This window comes from Equus przewalskii, chromosome X (assembly GCF_037783145.1).
Source record: "Equus przewalskii isolate Varuska chromosome X, EquPr2, whole genome shotgun sequence".
In the NCBI taxonomy this organism is placed as follows: Eukaryota; Metazoa; Chordata; class Mammalia; order Perissodactyla; family Equidae; genus Equus; species Equus przewalskii.
The window spans coordinates 19,460,840-19,479,784 of NC_091863.1; the positions used below are offsets into that span (position 1 = coordinate 19,460,840).

At 37.6% G+C, this 18,945-nt stretch overlaps 1 protein-coding gene across 18 annotated transcripts in view; it reads left to right on the forward strand.

The window, feature by feature from the left end:
* POLA1 (DNA polymerase alpha 1, catalytic subunit) overlaps nucleotides 1-18,945 on the forward strand; it is a 286,388-nt gene that overhangs the window by 25,314 nt on the left and 242,129 nt on the right. For all 18 annotated transcript variants that reach the window (XM_070606249.1, XM_070606248.1, XM_070606253.1 and 15 more), the window contains exons 11-20: nucleotides 607-719; nucleotides 1,468-1,584; nucleotides 3,077-3,151; nucleotides 4,035-4,173; nucleotides 5,390-5,544; nucleotides 9,311-9,395; nucleotides 12,643-12,704; nucleotides 14,182-14,271; nucleotides 16,224-16,340; nucleotides 17,575-17,750. In XM_070606249.1, the coding sequence (XP_070462350.1) occupies nucleotides 607-719; nucleotides 1,468-1,584; nucleotides 3,077-3,151; nucleotides 4,035-4,173; nucleotides 5,390-5,544; nucleotides 9,311-9,395; nucleotides 12,643-12,704; nucleotides 14,182-14,271; nucleotides 16,224-16,340; nucleotides 17,575-17,750 (1,129 nt within the window). The remainder of the gene's footprint in view (nucleotides 1-606; nucleotides 720-1,467; nucleotides 1,585-3,076; nucleotides 3,152-4,034; nucleotides 4,174-5,389; nucleotides 5,545-9,310; nucleotides 9,396-12,642; nucleotides 12,705-14,181; nucleotides 14,272-16,223; nucleotides 16,341-17,574; nucleotides 17,751-18,945) is intronic.

Below are 18,945 nucleotides of genomic sequence, written 5' to 3' on the forward strand. Positions count from 1 at the left end.
GCTAAAAAGAAGTTTAGTATTATATTCTCAGAGTTTTCATAAGAGGTTTAAATATGAGATTTGTTGAGAAGAATTTAGCTTTTTTGTTCCTCTTAATCTGGATAATCTTGGTTCTAGGGAAAATGCCTGTGTGTGTGTTTTTCCTACACTGACCTAGGATGTCTCCCTAATTTTTGAGGTGTGGCTGTATTGACATGGAATATCTCCCTAATTCCCCAGGGGTTTCCACACTGACCTGGGGTGTCTCAGTAGTTCTCCAAGTGTGTCTACTCAGGCCTGGGATGTCTCCCTAATAACCGAGGTTTGTCTCTGTTTACCTGGGATGTCCCCCTAATTCTAGGGAAAATGTTTACACCAAGTTAGAGAATCATTCTGTGCCCTGTCCTCTTAGCGGTCACAGGTTTTACCAGTGTGGTATTGTTGTATGGCCTAAATACTGAGTAAAGGAGCGGTCTTGGGAAGTGGGAAGCATATGTAAATTTGCTATAAAAAATGACTTCATGAAGGCATAAATGTGTGGGCACATTCAGTGGGCCTTTATATTGCCCCTTTAATGTAATGTAATTGAAATGTTTCTTTTCTCATGGTTTTCCTTTATTCTTTTAGGTGTGGTATTTCTGTTTGGCAAAGTTTGGATAGAATTGGCCGAAACCTATGTGAGCTGTTGTGTCATGGTGAAAAACATAGAGCGAACGCTCTACTTCCTTCCCTGCGAAACGGTAAATATTAGTGATTAGCTTCTAATTCCAGGTGCATTCTGTGTTCTGCCACCAACCTGATTCTTCAACAGGACTATGAATGATCCACAACCTTGGTGCTTCTTGCTGCCTGCCTAGTGACCACTGATTGTCAGCAGCTCCAGTAGAGATTGGGAAAAGTAGAGAAATGAAGTGAAACTCAGTTTTTCAACTTGTTAGAAAGGGTGTAAAAGTGTCTGAGTTTTAGTATATGATACTATCTTTTCCCCCACCTCTCATTTCCATGATAATCAGGGTTGGGAGTACATGGCTGTAAAGCGTAACATGGCATTTGGCCCAGTTTTCGCACTTTTGCTGTGTAGGCAGCAGTACCATTTCTTCCACAGCCATTTAACAAGGTCACTTCCATTTGCTCCTCCATTTTTATTGGGAGTTAACATCCACACTCCCCTTCCAACTCCAGCCCTGTCCCATCTCAGTTGAAATGTGAAGCTGTTTAGTCAGGATTTATAGCACTTCTCTCATTTTGTAGAAGCAATCATCTTTATCTCTGATTTGCTTTTTAAATGCCATTGGGAGGGATTGGGTATCGGATTTAGTACATTTTTTGGGTCTGTTTCTATCTTTGAACTCACCTGTAAGACTGTTCTATTAAATGTTTAAATGGGCGAAGATGAAAATTGATTTAGACATGGGTTTCTGGTGGTTGAAAAGATCTTATGTACCGATACTTTTTTTCCCCTCCCTTCCCCTCTCCATGGGAGAGCAGAAAATTGATCTAAATACAGGGAAAGAAACAGGAACTCCAGTTACAATGAAGGATGTTTATGATGAATTCGATGAGAAAATAGCAACAAAATATAAAATTATGAAGTTCAAGTCCAAGGTTTGTATTTGATGATAATTTTTTTCAGCTGTATTTTATTATTTGTTTTGTTCATTTCCTGATCTAGCGAATAGTTATTGCATATCTTCTTTGTGCAAAATGCCTTCTGTGTGGCTATAATCCATTGAATGGAAATTTCATAGATATCAATATAAAACCAGTATGTTAGATTTGTAAAAACATTTTTTCTGTTTAAACTCCTTATAAAATAATATTCGTTAATTTGAATTGAAAGATAACTCAAAGCAAAGTAATTGCTTCCAGTACTTGCAGCATATTTTATGCTTTTATTCCGAAACAGAGAAGAAACTGTTCTATCTTGTTTATGTTAGTCATTGCCAAGTTGTACTGGTAAGAGGTTAAGTAAGGTTTTATCTTTTAAAATTAGGGACTATGCTGCTATTTCTGATAGAATAAAAATCTTCTATTCATGTGGTACATATTGATCAGTCATCTTGATTTTAGTGAGATATTGACATCTTTGGCCATCATTGTGGGGGCTGCAGCTCATGAATATACTGGCTATTCACAGTAATTGCCATAAAGGGAGGATTAAGTTACTGACGATAAAGCTAACCATCTTAACTGTTGGAGCTTTGCATTATGGCTGATGGATCAAGTCTCTAAGATTCTAGAAGCAATGTAGTGTGATGGTGAAGAGTATAGGTGCTGGGACCAGATCCCCTGTGCTTTAAGTCCTAGCCCTTCCACTTTGTAGTGTGTGACCTTCCTTGTACAAGTGCTGAGTGACTTCTCTGGGGCTGTTTCTTCACCCGAGAAATGGGGCCCTATTTGAAGAGTTGTTGAAAGGCTTAAGTCAGTTAATTCTTATTGGGTGATTAGAACAATCCTTGAGGGGCCAGCCCGGTGGCGCAGCGGTTAAGTGCTTCGGCGGCCCGGGGTTCACCAGTTCAGATCCCGGGTGTGGACATGGCACCACTTGGCACGCCATGCTGTGGTAGGCGTCCCACATATAAAGTAGAGTAAGATGGGCACGGATGTTAGCTCAGGGCTTCCTCAGCAAAATTGGGAAAGCTTGGCAGCAGATGTTAGCTCAGGGCTAATCTTCCTCAAATAAAAAAAAAAAGCAATCCTTGGTACATAGCAAACACTCAGTAAATATGAACTATAATTATAATGCTCATTATTAATTTTTCTAGCAAGATGGAGTTGCTTAATATCAAAGAGTAGCAAATGATGTAATGCATTAACATTGTAAAACTTTTTAATCTTTTATTACTCCTCTTGAATGCAAATATTTCTGAGTTCTCTAGTGTCTAAGAGAAGTCTTTAGCATTTTGTCACTGGGTGTTTCACTCTCAGTTGAAAAGGGGGAATGAGTGGCTTTTTGGCTTTATTTACCTTTGTGTTCCGTGAGGATGCTAGATTCCTAATGATTAAAAGCAGGGACATGCATTGTGTATGCAATACTTGTCAATTTAATTTGTGAAGAGCTTTTGTCTTAATGATTTTTAAATGTCTACTTACCCAGATAGTGGAAAAGAACTATGCTTTTGAGATACCTGATGTTCCAGAAAAATCTGAGTACTTGGAAGTTAGATACTCGGTAAGTCAAACAAAATTGCTGGGTTTTGGTTGAGAGTGACATTTTCCTGTTTTGCAATTTTCAACTGGCTTTCAATTAGGAGTATTGGCAGGGCTCCTTAAGCCCACAGTTCATTGAGGTGGACTTACAGTAATGGATAGTTAAAATGGATAAAATTAATTTAAATACATAGTCTACAGGTTATACTGCCTTTCTCTGCTTTCAAGTGTGCATCTTTAAATACATAAGTTGAGACTGCACAACTGTTTGTCAAGTGGAGTGAATGCCACATGACGGAGTTGAACATCATTAGTCTGTTGAAGTGTCCCTTCTGAGCAGTGGGAAGGTGAGAGAGGAGCGTCGATAATGTCACTGCAGTGCTGCTTTTGCTCCTGTGACAAGCAGGGTCATTGCTGTGGAATGTTAATTAACTGGAACTTAACCTCTTTACCTCTGTTCTAGTGTTTTGATCTCATGATGTTGGAAAAGGGAAACTTTTAAGTGTTTCTGACAGTGGTGATGAAAAGTACCATGGAAGCATTTTGCATGAGTCCTACTCTTTTGCTTTCGTTCTTCTAATGGAGTGGTACTTAGTTACTGGCTATTTATCAGTAAGGCGTGTACAGCTCTGGACAGAAATCCTCTTTTGGGGGAGCTTCTTGGCCTATTTTTCTTCTGATGGATGTCATCAAGATGCATTATTTTGTCATTGTGAATTGTTTTTGTTTCCTACTGTGAATTGTTTTGGATTTCATTTGTGGCAAATTACATTTTATATATATGAAAGGGGTTTCTTCTGGTGGCTCATGGAGAGGCTTTTGTTTATTTCAAATATAGACTTCGGAAAATGTGAAGTAATAGTTTTAAACAAAAAAGATTCTTTTTTCTTCTTTGCCTTTTTCAGGCTGAATTGCCACAGCTTCCTCAGGATTTGAAAGGAGAAACTTTTTCTCATGTATTTGGGACCAACACATCCAGCTTGGAACTGTTCTTGATGAACAGAAAGATCAAAGGACCTTGTTGGCTCGAAGTAAAAAATCCACGTAAGGAAAAATTTACTTTCAGAATGCTAAGTAAATTGCTGATAGATATGGTTTTTAGGAGTTAAGGAATTGGTCTATTTATTTGTATGTCTACTTCCTTTATTATTGTTTGTTTCTTCAGGCTTTTCCTTGAATGAGTATAGGGAATATGTTTGGAATCACTTGATCGCTGTTATGCTTGGCAGTTTAGTGGGCGGGAGGCCCTCGTTAGCCCCGGCAGCTGTTTGGGCGCATCCCTCCTTGTGCTGTTGTCGGTGTGGACTTGCGACCTGGCTGATGTGGCCCAGCTGTTCTGCATGATGAACTGCTGACCTCTGAAGGAGAGGAAGCATCACTGCCCTGTGTGGATAGTGCTTGTTCGGTCTCTTACCTGATGTTTTTTCAGTATTTGCATCTCTGATACTCTGTTTTATCTTCATGAATCTCTTTAAAATGTTTTGTGATTCCTCTAAGGCAGTGTTTTGTTTTTTAAAAACCTATTTTGGGTCCTGGAGTTTCTGGAAAATCAGATGAAAGCTGTGGACCTTTTTCCTAGGAACATGAACATATGTATACACACACATGAGGATTTTTTATTTCAATTTTTTTAATTTGATAAATTTTACATGTTACCATTTGTAAATTTAAGGTGTGCAGTGTGTTACTTCAATACATTGTGTTATGATTGCCATTGAAGCAGTATTTATCACATTACATCATTATAGTGCAATATTATTGACTATATTCATCATACTGTGTGTTAGATCTCTATGGCTTAAGGGTACAAACTTCTAACAAGTAGTAAATATGCCATAGAGATCTAACACATGAGAATTTGCGTACAGTCCAATAATGTGGCTTATTTTTACTTAGATGTTATAATACTGTATTCTTATTAGGTGGGATTGGAGACCATCTCAGTTAATCACAGATTTCTTTTTTTTTTTTAAGATTTTATTTTTTCCTTTTTCTCCCCAAAGCCCCCCAGTACATAGTTGTATATTCTTCGTTGTGGGTCCTTCTAGTTGTGGCATGTGGGACACTGCCTCAGCGTGGTTTGATGAGCAGTGCCATGTCCGCGCCCAGGATTTGAACCGACGAAACACTGGGCCGCCTGCAGCGGAGCGTGTGAACTTAACCACTCGGCCATGGGGCCAGCCCCCACAGATTTCTTAATTATAGTAGTTTTTCTTTTTCAGTAAATAGCTAGTGATCTGTTATATCTGTTCTATTTCAGAGCTCTTAAATCAGCCCATCAGTTGGTGTAAAGTTGAGGCAATGGTCTCGAAACCAGACCTGGTGAACGTAATTAAGGATGTCAGTCCTCCTCCACTTGTGGTCATGTCTTTCAGCATGAAGACAATGCAGAGTGCAAAGACACATCAAAATGAGGTGAAGAAATGGACAGGTTTTGTATCTGTGCCTTAGATGCAATACTTACCTGAACTTGTATAGCTTTTCTGCAAAGGAAAGTTACTCTTTTTGGCGGGAAAGAGTACTAACTCACTACCACACTCCATTTTGGAGAATGAATTGAATTTGTCTGGTGTTGCAGTTTTTCTTTAAAGACTTAAATTACTGGATTTATTTTTATTTCTTGTTTTTTAAATTTCTTATTTTGGAGAACTTTAAATGGACATAGAATAATATAATGAACTCCCATATACCGATCACTCATATTCAGCAGTTAGCAAGATTTTGTCACAGTCGTTTATCCCCTCCTTTTTTTCTCTTGAAGTATTTTAAAGCTAATCTCAGACTTTGTGTCATTTTACCCCTGTATACTTTGGTATGCATCTCTCAAAACGTTCACACTTTCTTACACAGTACTATTATCACACTGATAACATTAAAAGTGATTCCTTGATATCATCTAAAATACCTAGTCCATATTCACATGACTCTGTTTCTCAAAAATGTCTTTTAACAATCAGTTTATTTGAATCAGGAGTCATACAAGATTCATAGATGGTGTTTAATTTTTATGTCTCTTGACTCTCTTTTAAATGGGAGGAGCTCTCTCCCACCCCCTCCACTTGTTTCAGTGACATTGACTTATTGAGGAATCACTGTGGGTTGTCCCGTAGAATTCCCATTTCCTGTATTTGTTTGCTTTGTTGTGTCGTTGGACTTCTTCCTCTATATCGGGGGTTGGCAAACTATGGCCTGTGGGCAAGTCCAGCCCATGACTTGTTTTTGTAAATAAAGTTTCATTGGAAAACAGCCTGTCTTCATTTCCATAGTATGTGCAGCTGCTTGAGTACTACAGCAGCAGAGTTATGGCAGAGACCATGTAACCTGAAAGCCTAAAATATTTACTATCTGGTGTGTCAACTCCTCTAGTTAGTGCTAAAGAATTGATTAGATCAGATTTGACTTTTTTGACCAAAATACTTTATAGGTGGTGCAGTGTACTTCGTATTGTATTATATCAGCAGGCACATAAGGTCTGTTTGAATCACTGTTAGTGGTGCTGTGATTGATTAGTGGGTTCATGTTTTCATCTAATGGGAGGATTTTTAAACCTTGACACTAGTGATATTTTAGGCTGAATAATTCATTGTTATGGGGCATGTCCTGTGTGTTGTGGGACGTTTAGCAGTATCCCTGGCCTCGACCTGCTAGATGCCAGTAGCATCCCTCTTCCATAGTTGTGACAACCAAAAATGCCTCCTGGGGTGCCAAATGTGCCCTGGGGTTGGGGGGCAAAATTGTTCCCAGCTTGATCTAATGGCTTCATTTGTTAGTGATTTTTGCCTAAATTAGTTATTTCATTAGGAGTTGTAAAATGGTGGTTTTCTAATTCTGTCATCCTTTCCATGTTTATTAGTTAAATATCTTAAATATTAGAATGTTTATTAGTTAAATTTTTCTATTAAATTAACTTTTGCTCATTAACCAGAACCATTAGGTTATCCTGCTGTAGTTTGTACAGAAAAGACAAGATAAATGTATACTTCTTTCTCCTTAATTGCCAGTTTTCTGAGTAGGAAGTTGGGAATCTACATTACATGCAGCATTGACCAATGATTTTTTGTTTTTGTTACTTATTTTTACTTTCTCTTTTATAGAATATCATTATGAAACTCCTGGATTTTATATACAGTATATTTCAATCTATTGCATTCATTATTATTGTTATTTTGATGCTTAAATTTTTCTCTTTGATCAGTGGGAGCTTCTTTATGTTTGATTCTAAGTCCTTTTGACATTGGTGGGGATTGTTTTTAACAGAAGCCTTTTGGCAGTATCTTTACTGTGATTTTTTTTTTTTTAGTATGTGATTTGATCTTTTAATAATAGTTAATGCAGTAGATGGCCGTAGTTGATACTAGTTAAGTGTTTGGGAGAGGCTTACTTAGTTAAAATTTTTTTTAAAAGTATCCATCCCCTGGCACTGAGTGAGGTTTCTAAATACCATTTCCCAATAAGGGAAATAGGGCTCCCTGTAGAAACGGCTGATTCAGGGCAGGAAATGTCCGAGATAAGCCTGGAACATCTTGTTATACCAGAAAGTGAGGACAGTATTAAAGTCTGCTGAAGATATGTTGGAAGGACTCAGGAGTCAACTGAAGAGTTTCCTTCTGGCCAAAGATGGGACAGTTTGAGTGTGGATAAGAATAACTACTCCAGGTTGAAACCCATGAGTTCATAATGATACTGCAAACACTAACAACACTGCTTTGGTCACCTGTGAAGGAGGCTAGGGAACCAAAACATTGTTTTGAAAACTGGTAAATAAGGGGATTGGGTCAAGCATTTATCTTGACTTTTTTGGACACGTATTGTACCTCAGGTAACCAAATAATTGATGAGGGGAAGTTTCTCTTCATAGGTTTCCAGCCAATAAATGCTGAAGGAAAAACTGAATATTACCACTTTGCAACTCCTCATGAAATAATGGATCTAGGCAGTGATCACCGATGGCTGCTAACATCACTACAATACAGATAACCAGACATGGTGTGTCTGTGCCTTCTGGTAGAAGTAATCAGTAGCACCTCTAAAGTATTCTTGCCCCAAAATTGAACCTGATTTTGATCAAGCCTTTATTTTTTAAACTTTATTTAATTTTATGTATTTTTTTAATTTTATTTTTTCCTTTTTCTCCCAAAGTCCCCCAGTACGTAGTTGTGTATTTTTAGTTGTGGGTCCTTCTAGTTGTGGCATGTGGGATGCCGCCTCAGCATGGCTTGATGAGTGGTGCCATGTCCGTGCCCAGGATTCGAACTGGTGAAACCCTGGGCCGCCGAAGCAGAGTGCGTGACCTCAACCACTCGGCTATGGACCCGGCCCCTGATCAAGCCTTTAGATCTAAATGTGAATTGACAGGCAGTACAGAAACAGGAACGTGTTAAATGATATTGGGATGCAAGCTATGGAATCCATACCATGGGGCCCTCTATAGGATAAATGACTGTTTCTTCAACAACTAAATTGCAGGGAAATAATAGATGGGGAGGGGTTGTACCTATACTTTGACATATCAACCAATTGCAAAGTATGAAGTTTATTTGGTAAATAAAATTGAGATTGTTGGGTAAACATGTAAATCTGAATCCTGCCTGGATATGTAATGATTTTAAGGAATTAACTATTGATTGTATTAGCTGAGATGATTGTATTACATTTTAAAAACTTATCTTTTAAAATAGTGGTTCTCAACAGGGTGAGATTGGGGGGCATTTGGCCATGTCTGGAGACCATTTTTCTTGTCACACCTTGGGGACGAGGATTCGGGGGTGATAGTGTTGGCAGCCAGGGACACTGCTGAACATCCCACAATGCACAAGACGGCCCCCACAACAAAGAATTCTTTGGCCTCAAATGTCCATAGTGCCGAGGTTGAGAAACTCTTATAGAGATATTTGCTGAAATGTTTCTGGATAGGGTGATGGTTCTGGGTTTTGCTTCAAAATAATCTGGGGAGAAGCAGGAAGTGGACAGGCTATTGATGAGTTGATAATTGAAGCTGAATGATGGGTATATGAGAGTTGATTTTATTCTGTTTTTTCTTTGAATACTTTAATAATAAAAAGTTAAAATATTTATATGGACTAAAATCTGTATCTTTTAATATTCTTGGTGGTTTTGGTGAGATTGAAGAATACACAGTAGGTGTCTGATAAGTGATTTTTTTCCTCTCCTTTCTTTGCAGATTATTGCTATGGCAGCTTTGGTCCATCACAGCTTTGCGTTAGATAAAGCACCCCCACAGCCTCCCTTTCAGTCTCACTTCTGTGGTATGTATTTTTTGGCTCATTTACTAATGGCTTGATTTTAATTTTTCTTATTTTTTTCTCCAGCTGTTAGGTCAGTAACTTGTTTTTGTGTGTGCGTGTTTTCAAGAGTAGTTAGTGCATATTGTTGAAAAAGGTTTTTTTTTGTCAGCTGTGGACGCTAAGTTTTATTGGATTGGTTGCTCCTATTCAGCTGGTTTATTTTGTTCTAGGAGCAGAAGTCGTGAGGCAGTTTGGTATCTTTTTTGTGTTCCAGTGGTTGCTCTATTAGGGTGGAGTAGTTGTTTCCTGGGTCAAAATTTTGCTATGACTATTTTCTTTTCATGATGTCATTCTAAAGACCATCGTAGAAGCCTGTCCAAAGTTACCTCTGTGATGAGGCAAGATGCCAAGGCATAAATGAATGGTTTACTTATTTGGGAGGAGTTACAGTAATAGCAGATTGGAGTTGGGTTGTGCTATGCGTAAAATTCAGTGGGTGAAACTCTCCCACAGAATTCTGTATACCATGAGTCAGTCTCTAAAGAGGATTCTGATATAGTCCGTGTTGAGTGCTTGGCCAGTTAAGTAACCGTTTTGTTTTTTTTTGTTAAAAGAGGGCATAACACTATTGATCTGTTATGCTTCTTGGGATCTTTTCCAGATCCCAGAACCAGAGATTATTAACTGGGACAGCATCTCCTGTCTGGTTTCTTGGGTATTAGGAAAGTGAAGCTAAGGAAACAAGCAGAGAAGGGAGTATGATGTATTATTATTGTGAAGTTTTACCCTTTAAGTGGATGGAATACACGGAAGAAGATGATGGTGAGAATAGCCTGGAAAATATGTGGAAGAGTGCAATCACTAGCTCATTTCAACATGCATTTATTTACCTCCTTTGTGTATGTCACTGTGTGAACAGCTGTTGTGGATGGCAAGGAACTTGTAGTATAGTAGGTGAAGCTTTGGTCATCGTTCCTTTTCTAACTTTGAGAAGGTTAGACTGAATTCCTCCGTTGTGTGCCAGTTGAGGCTTTGGTAGTGGGGGGATTTCCTTTGGGAAGACTTTTAAGCATCTTCCATTCTGACTTAGATGGATAGCAAACATTTCATCAAAGCTGTTTTGACAATTATAGGGACTTAGGGTTCTGTGCTTGGCTATTCTCGTTTTTTTTTTTTTTTTACTTAAATCTTTTAAACTTTTATTCAGATATAATTGACATATAAGATTATATTAATTTCAGGCCTGCAACGTAATAATTCAATATTTGTATATATTGTGAAATGATCACCACCTTAAGTCTAGTTAACGTCTGTCGCCAGTTTAAAAAATTCTTTTCTTGTGAGAATTTTTAAGATTTACTTTCTTAACTTTCAAATATGCAATATAGAATTAACTATAGTCACCATACTATACATTGCATCCCCATGACTTGTTTATTTTATAACTGGAAGTTTATACCTTTTGATCCCCTTCACCCATTCCCTTTATCCCCTCCCACCTCTAGCCTCTGGCAACCACAGTCTGTTCTCTATATCTATGAACTCATTTTTTTTGTTTTTGTTTTTTTTAGATTCCATATATAAGTGAGGTCATATGATACTTGTCTTTCTCTGACTTATTTCACTTGACGTAATGCCCTCATGGTCTATTCATGGTGTTGCAAATGGCAAGATTTCCTTTTTTATGACTAATATTCCATTGTATAATAATATACCACATTTTCTTTATCCATACATCCATCGGTGGTCACTTAGGTTGCTTCCATGTCTTGGGTGTTATAAATAATGCTGCAGTGAACATGGGGGTGTAGACATCTTTTTGAGTTAGTGTTTTCATTTTCTTCAGGTAAATACACGGAAGTGGAATTGCTGGATCATATGGTAGTTCTGTTTTTAATTTTTTGAGGAACTTGCATACTGTTTTCCATAGTGGCTGCACCAGTTTACATTCCTACCAACAGTGCACAAGGGTTTCTTTTTATCCACATCCTCACCAACACTTGTTATTACTTGTCTTTTTGATAATAGCCATTCTAACAGGTGTGAGGTAATATCTCATTATGGTGTTTTTGTTGTTTTTTTTTTTTGAGGAAGATTAACCCGGAGCTAACATCTGCTGCCAATCCTCCTCTTTTTGCTGAGGAAGACTGGCCCTGAGCTAACATCCGTGCCCATCTTCCTCTACTTTATATGTGGGACGCCTACCACAGCATGGCTTGCCAGGTGGTGCCATGTCCGCACCCGGCATCCCAACCGGTGAACCCGGGGCACCGAAGCGAAACGTGCACCACCAGGCTGGCCCCTCATTATGGTTTTGATTTGCATTTCCCTGATAATTAGTGATGTTAAGCATCTTTTCATATATGTGTTGGCAATATGTGTGTCTTTGGAAAAATGCCTATTCAGATCTTCTGCCCATTTTTTAATTGGATTGTTTGTTTTTTTCCTATCGAGTTATATGAGTTCTTTATATGTTTTGGATATTAACCCCAAATCAGATATATGATTTGCAGATACTTTCTCCTGTTGGGGAGGTTGCCTTTCAACTTTGTTGGTGGTTTCCTTTGCTGTGCAGAAGCTTTTTAATTTGATGTAGTCCCACTTGTTTATTTTTGCTTTTGGTGTCAAATCCAAAAAATTCATCGCCAAGACTGAGGTCAAGTAGCTTATTGCCTATGTTTTCTTCTAGGAGTTCTATGGTTTCAGGTCGTATGTTCAAGTCTTTAATCCATTTTGAATTAATTTTTGTGTATGTTGTAAGATAGTGGTCCAGTTTCATTCTTTTGCATGTGGCTGTCCAGTTTTCCCAGCACCATTTATTGAAGAGACTGTCCTTTCTCCATTGTATATTCTTGGCTCTTTTGTCATAAATTAGTTGCTCGTATATGCATGAGTTTATTTCTGGGCTTTCTATTCTGATCTGTATGTCCATTTTTATGCTAGTACCATATTGTTTTGATTACTGTAGCTTTGTAATATAGTTTGAAATCAGGGAGTGTGATGCCTCCTGCTTTGTTCTTCCCTCTCAAGGTTGCTTTGGCTACTTGGGGTCTTTTGTGGTTCCATATGGATTTTAAGATTGTTTGTTTTGGCTAATTTTGAGGCCCAACAACATGACCAATGGAAATACTTGATCCTTTTAACTCTTTAGAGATTGGGAGAATTTATTTGTATTTAGGACAGTTTCCATTCGGAAACATGCAGTGAATACATACTCGAAATTGGACTAAGATAGGTGTTGGAATCTTAATTTTTTTCCTTCTTACAGTTGTGTCTAAACCAAAGGACTGTATTTTTCCACATTCTTTCTTAGAAGACATTAAGGAAAAGGTAAAGAATTCATTATTTATTCATTTTAAATATGAAGCACCTATTTGTTTAGAAAGAGAAAGGGAGGATGATGTGGATTAGTAGAAATAGACTATTTTTATGTTGATTTATTAGGTCTTTATTCTTGCTAGATTGAGCAATGGCATTAACCCATTAAAATGTATTAGGAATATAAAACTAGAAACATTATTTAACCATGTCCAAATGTTTTACCATCTGAAAATAATGGGATTCTACACCATATTAGTAGATGAATAGGCTCAAACCCTCCTTCAGAGAGCTTAATTGAAAGCTTTTCCAGAATGCATGATCTCATGATTATAGTTTTGGGAAAATGTTGAGTAGAACCCCTTCAGCTCCATCCTCTAGCTTGAAGGCAGCCAGGTGAAGTTGGGAATACTGTGGATGTTAAAGGGGACATGCATTGGGAAGGTTGATGTGGGATGGCCGGAATTGATTAGTGATTTCTAAACTCCCAGTATACTCCGTGAAGAAGTTTTCATGGATCCTTAATAAAATGGAGGGAAAAAGTAGTGTAATGTAGTGAGTTTTTCACAAAGGTAAATATATTCAACATAAAGAATTTCTTTTTGGGGGAGTATGTTGTTTCTTTTATGAAATGCTTGTATTGGTAAATTTCTAGGGTTTTTTTTTTTTTAATGTCCTCATTTGACAAAAGTTAGCAACCTTGTCAAGTTTCAGTTATTTTAAATTGGCTCAAGAAGTCCCACTAGGCTTGGGGTACTGTTGGACCAGGCTATTATTCGTGAAGTACACTGAATTACCTATCCAGGTAAAACGACCTAGGAAAATTCCATTAGAGTCAAAGTGATATTTTGTAAATGAGCTAGTTGTAGAAAATATATAGTCATCAACTGCCATTTTAAGAGATTCTTAATAAGAGTGGATCTTTTGAATACCTGATTTATATTCAGTAATCCAAGTGGAAACCTTTTGTGTGAAGATAGGTTTTATTTATACTTAAGACACTTGTAATTCTTTAATATATGTTTGTTATTAGTCTAGTTTCTTATTTATAGGTTCTTCCACCACGATTTGAGATTAGTTTATATCTTATTAGAAATCCTTGTGATTTCTTTATGTGGTAGATACATAAATAATGAAGTCTACCAGGGATTATATAGGAAAGTAAGTAATGTTTTTGATAGGTACTCTGATTCATTTGCTAGAAAATGTGTCCAGATTTACAAGCGTGTCCCTATGAAGGGACGTTTCTGCACTTGATAGTGCTCAGTGCTTAAAATTTTGCTTCATTCACATGCTTATTACTAGAATGAGCTCCTCAAAGACTTTGTACAATTATTACTGTGAAACCTGGAATCAGGAATTTCATTGCTGCATTTAGTTTTGAAAGGATGGTTTCTTTTAACCCTAAGAAGTCTTAACCTCTTTGAAAAAGGAGCCAGAGAGCCAAAGAGAATAAAGAGTAAGTGACTGGTATGTTTTTATCTAACAGAATGTGAAGGTTGAGGTTGCTGCAACAGAAAGAACACTGCTAGGTTTTTTCCTTGCAAAAGTTCACAAAATTGATCCTGATGTCATTGTGGTGAGTAGATGTTTGATCATGTCATGGGGAAGCTCTTCATTCCTTAGTTCTTTCCAGTGTGACTTGATTGGTACTTTGTAAGCAGCCAAGACTCTCTTCAGAGTGAAATGACCCTATGGACTTGGTGGGCATTGCTATACTTTCTGTTAACAAAAAGGGCAAAAAAAATCCCAGTCCACTGCAAGGTAGTTTTTTTTTCTCTAATAGAAAAGCAACTCATGAGTTATTGTTGAAGTTTAGGACATTCCATTTGTTTACACTTAGAGACCAGCGCATAAGTAAGTAAACTCATATCAACTGGTGGTATCTGCAAAATTTTGGCTTAGTCGCCCAGCTGTGTAGTGGTCACAGGAGTTAATTCCCTTGGTTTAGTGCCAATCCCTAACCTGTGAGTGTTTTAATTTTATGAGCTCAGTGGATCTCTATGACATATTTCTTTGAGAGCTCAGGGCTAGGAATCTTGTTTTCTGTTGACAATTAAGTATGTTCCCACTAGACAGTGAGAGCTAATAATTTATTGAGTTTGTCTTTGCCCCAGTTCTTAAGAGTCATAAAGCAACATTTTGCTTTTGTTTCCTCTGGCCTTCCTTAGTTTGTAGGCTCCTTGATAGGAGTTCTTCCTTTTGTCTTTTTTTCTGGATTAATGGATCAATCAGATTATATTGTGCTTTTGTTTTTTTGGAGGAAGGTGGGATATAAATGCCTATATTTTAAATGTGATATTCATAATTTGGTTACATTGAAGCCTTGTAAAAATGTTTGCCATATATTCCTCCATGTTCATTTTTGCTCTTGGACACCTTTCTTGGTGATGTTTATAGCTAAAACACTGAGGGCCTGTGGGTTGTTACCAGTGTCTCTGCACCCACTTCCCTTAGATATTTCAGGACCCATCTTGAAAGTGCCGGGTAGATTCTGTCCACAGTGCTCTACTGTGGTGCTCTGGCTCAGCACTAGGCCCTCATTAACCTCCACTAGCAGTCACTCTCTTGGGCCCCAAAGAGATGTCATAGTTCCTAGAGTACCTATCCTGCCTCAGGGTGGTTAGAGGTAGGTCTGTGTGTGAGAAGTCCAAACTGATGTTAAGAGAGAATCCTGACATAGATTTGAGTCCCTAATCTCAGGCATGATAATTTGGAAGTGAGACTTCCTCATGTCTTTTGGGTCTCTTAATTTAATAGACAAAACTGCCATAAATGTATAGTGGTATATATTTTTAATTAAAATTAATAACAAGTAAATCTGTTTATTGATCTGATTTATTTTAAACTTCAGTTTTTTAGTAAACAGGCAGTGAATCATATTATTCACATGATGGAAATTATTATAGATATGGAAAATTTGCTTGCAGTTTTGAGAAATTTTGTACTTGGTATAGTTTTGTTTCCTTGTTTTTACAAGTTTCTTCTTTGAACTATTGAGTGGTATTATATATTTATTTTGTTGCACATTGATTGAGTCTAAACCAGTAGTGTTTGAACTCAGTTCTTTAAGAAGAAACTAGATGCAATTCCTGAGTTTTCTATGTCTATGTAAATTATCAAACAGCATGGGCATGTATTCAGTTTTTAAGTAAAATGGAATTTTGCTTTTGAATACGGCTTTTACTGATCATGTAAAAAAAAAGTATGGGACGTTAAAATTTGCATTTGCCTATAAGACCGTGAGGCATGAGCTGCAAATTAAAAGACATCGTATGAACCTTGCATCAATTAGGATGAAATAAAGTTTATTCCAGCAATCTGCTTAGCAGCCTTGTTAATGTCAAGGCTAATGAATGCTGCTGATGAATAAATTCCTGAAGAAGAAAGGACCCCAATCGGAGGTAAGCTCGTGATGCCTTCAATTAGAGACCAGAAAAAGAAAGGGCAAAGAAATTCTATGCATATGAAGATAAATCATCTAATTTGCGTTGGTTATAATGTTATTGGCTGCCTTCTTTTTCTGACTAGGGTCATAATATTTATGGGTTTGAACTGGAAGTGCTACTGCAGAGAATTAATGTGTGCAAAGTTCCTCACTGGTCCAAGATAGGTCGACTGAAGCGATCCAACATGCCAAAGCTTGGGGTAATAATAATTTTCAAAATCTTATTTCTTTATTTGGCTTCTTTATATGGAGTAGCTACAACGGAACACACTGTGCTTCTTTGACTAAGAATTTGTTGTCTTGTGATAGGACATTTTAACTTTGGCACTAAACATCTTTTCCTTTGAGGCCAGCATTTTATTGGTAAAAGCCACTGGTAATTTTTAAAATCAGCTGTTAGACTCTAGAGACAGCACAGGTATGTTATCTCCACTTTGGCATCACCAAAGCAGCAGCCCTTGGAGCAGAGTTGCAGGGTACAGAAATCACTGAGTATTATCATTCGGGAAGGAGATGGGAAGGAAGGATGGGAGGGAGCTGACATTGGATATGGAAGAAGGCAATGGGCTAACCTTCTGTGTAGTTATCTTTCACAGCAACTCCAGTTTTATTTTACATTCTCACAGGGGTAACAGAACTTGTTCAAGGTTGTAGAGTTAGCAAAGACAAGAACTGAGATTTTGAACCCGGGCCTGTCTGACTTTTTTAAAGCCTGTGTATTTTTCATTCTACCTGCTTGCTTCACTTAAAGAGGTTTTGGTGGTTTTCGTATGGAGCACCTTCATTTCCTAAACCTGATACTGCTCAGTGCTTAAAATCTTATTTTACCTAAATCTTGTGAATAAAGTGGGCATGTTGCCTCATCAGAGGGCTTAGGAATCTGTACATTTTATAGTGCTCTCCAGAGAATTCTGTTGCTACGGGTTGGAGTTGGGGCCACTGCTCTTTCTTCTTTTCCTGTTCATATCTTTAAGGTGACAGAGTCGTTAATAACACTTTATCTGAACCCTTGCTTTATTGACTCCTTAGTCCCTTCAAGGTTTTCTTTATATGGCATCTTCTCAGTGAGGTCTACTGTGACCACCCTATTTAAGATGCAGCCACCCAAATTCCTTGTTTCCCTCACCCTGTTCTACTATTTCTCTTTTCCATATACTTATAACCTCCTAAAATGATATAATATTTTGTTTATGATGTCTGTTTTTTATTGTGTATTTCAAATGAGGTCAGGAATCTTTTCTGTTTTGTTCACTGCTGTATTTCGAGTACCTAGAATAGGGTTGTTCAAAAATATTTGATTGATGGCTGAATGAATGGATGGAAGAAGGAGAGTTTCATCACTGTAATTTTTGGGTTAGCCTCAAAGCAAGTTAGAATGAAATGTTCTCAGTGTCTGCTCTTTCATGGGATTTGCTTTTTGTTCTCCACTTGTAGGGCAGGAGTGGATTTGGTGAAAGAAATGCTACCTGTGGCCGAATGATCTGTGATGTGGAAATTTCAGCAAAGGAATTGATTCGCTGTAAAAGCTACCATTTGTCTGAACTTGTTCAACAGATTCTGAAAACTGAAAGGATTGTAATCCCAATGGAAAATGTACAAAATATGTACAGGTATGATCCTGGGTGCTCCAGAATTTGTCTTGAAATTAGCAACAGCAAGATGCCAGTATCATCTTTAGGCTGGAGGGATAGGAGTGTGTGGCGTGTGGTGCTTTGGACGGAAAAATTGTCTGTGTTCAAGTCAGCATCACCATCTCCATTACTTTACTAATTTGAACTATTTTGCCTCTTGAATTATTCTAATTTGATCAGTTTATCTCCATCTCCCTCACTTATCTTAACACCATCTTGATGTTTTCTAAGAGCAGTTTGGAAATTGATGTGATATTTATATTTCTACCCTTAATTCATTAATTCAGGAATTAGTGTAAATATTTTGGAAATATAAAAACTGAGAAATCATTAAGTTATTTACAGATACTGCTTAATTATTTCTTTTTTCCCCCCAACTTTATTGAGGTAAAATTAGAATACAGAATTGTATTTGTATACAAAATAAGAATTGTATATATTTAAGATGGTACAACTTGATGTTTTGATGTACGTTGTGAAATAATCATCACAAACTAATTAACATATCTATCACCTCATATAGTTACTATTTTTTTTCTTTTTTTGCGATGAGAACACTTTAGATTTACTCTTTTAGTATACAATACAGTATTATTTCTTCTAGTCACATTGCTGCACATTTGATCTGTAGAACTTACTCATTTTGTATAACTGAAGCTTTGTCCTTGATTATGTCTTAATTAAGGTTTCTTCTTCTTCTCTGGCCCACTTCTCATTCTCTTTCTGACTGCGCGCCCTCTAGGTGATCTCATCAAGTCTCAGGAATTTCAATACCATGTGGATGCTGATGCCTTCCACCTGTGTATCTTCAGCTTAACCCTCTCCCCTGAATTCCAGGCTCGTGTATCCACCTGCTTGTTCTATTTGATGTATACTGTGAGCCTCCAGCTTAACTTGTTCAGAAGCTGAGCTCCTGATCTTCTCCCCTAGGATCCCCTTGTAGTCTTTCCTTAAGTAATGGCAGCTCTTATTCTTCCAGTACTGCTGGAAACCTCCAAAGTCATTCTTGACCCCACACCTCTGATGCATCCATGATTCCTCTCCCTGACGTCCCACATTCAATCCACCAGGCAATCCTGTCAGCTCTATCTTCAAGCTATGTCTAGATCTGACCACTTCTTTTCCCCTCCATTGGATCCACCCTGTCCAAGCCACCATCCCCTTTCCCCTGGAT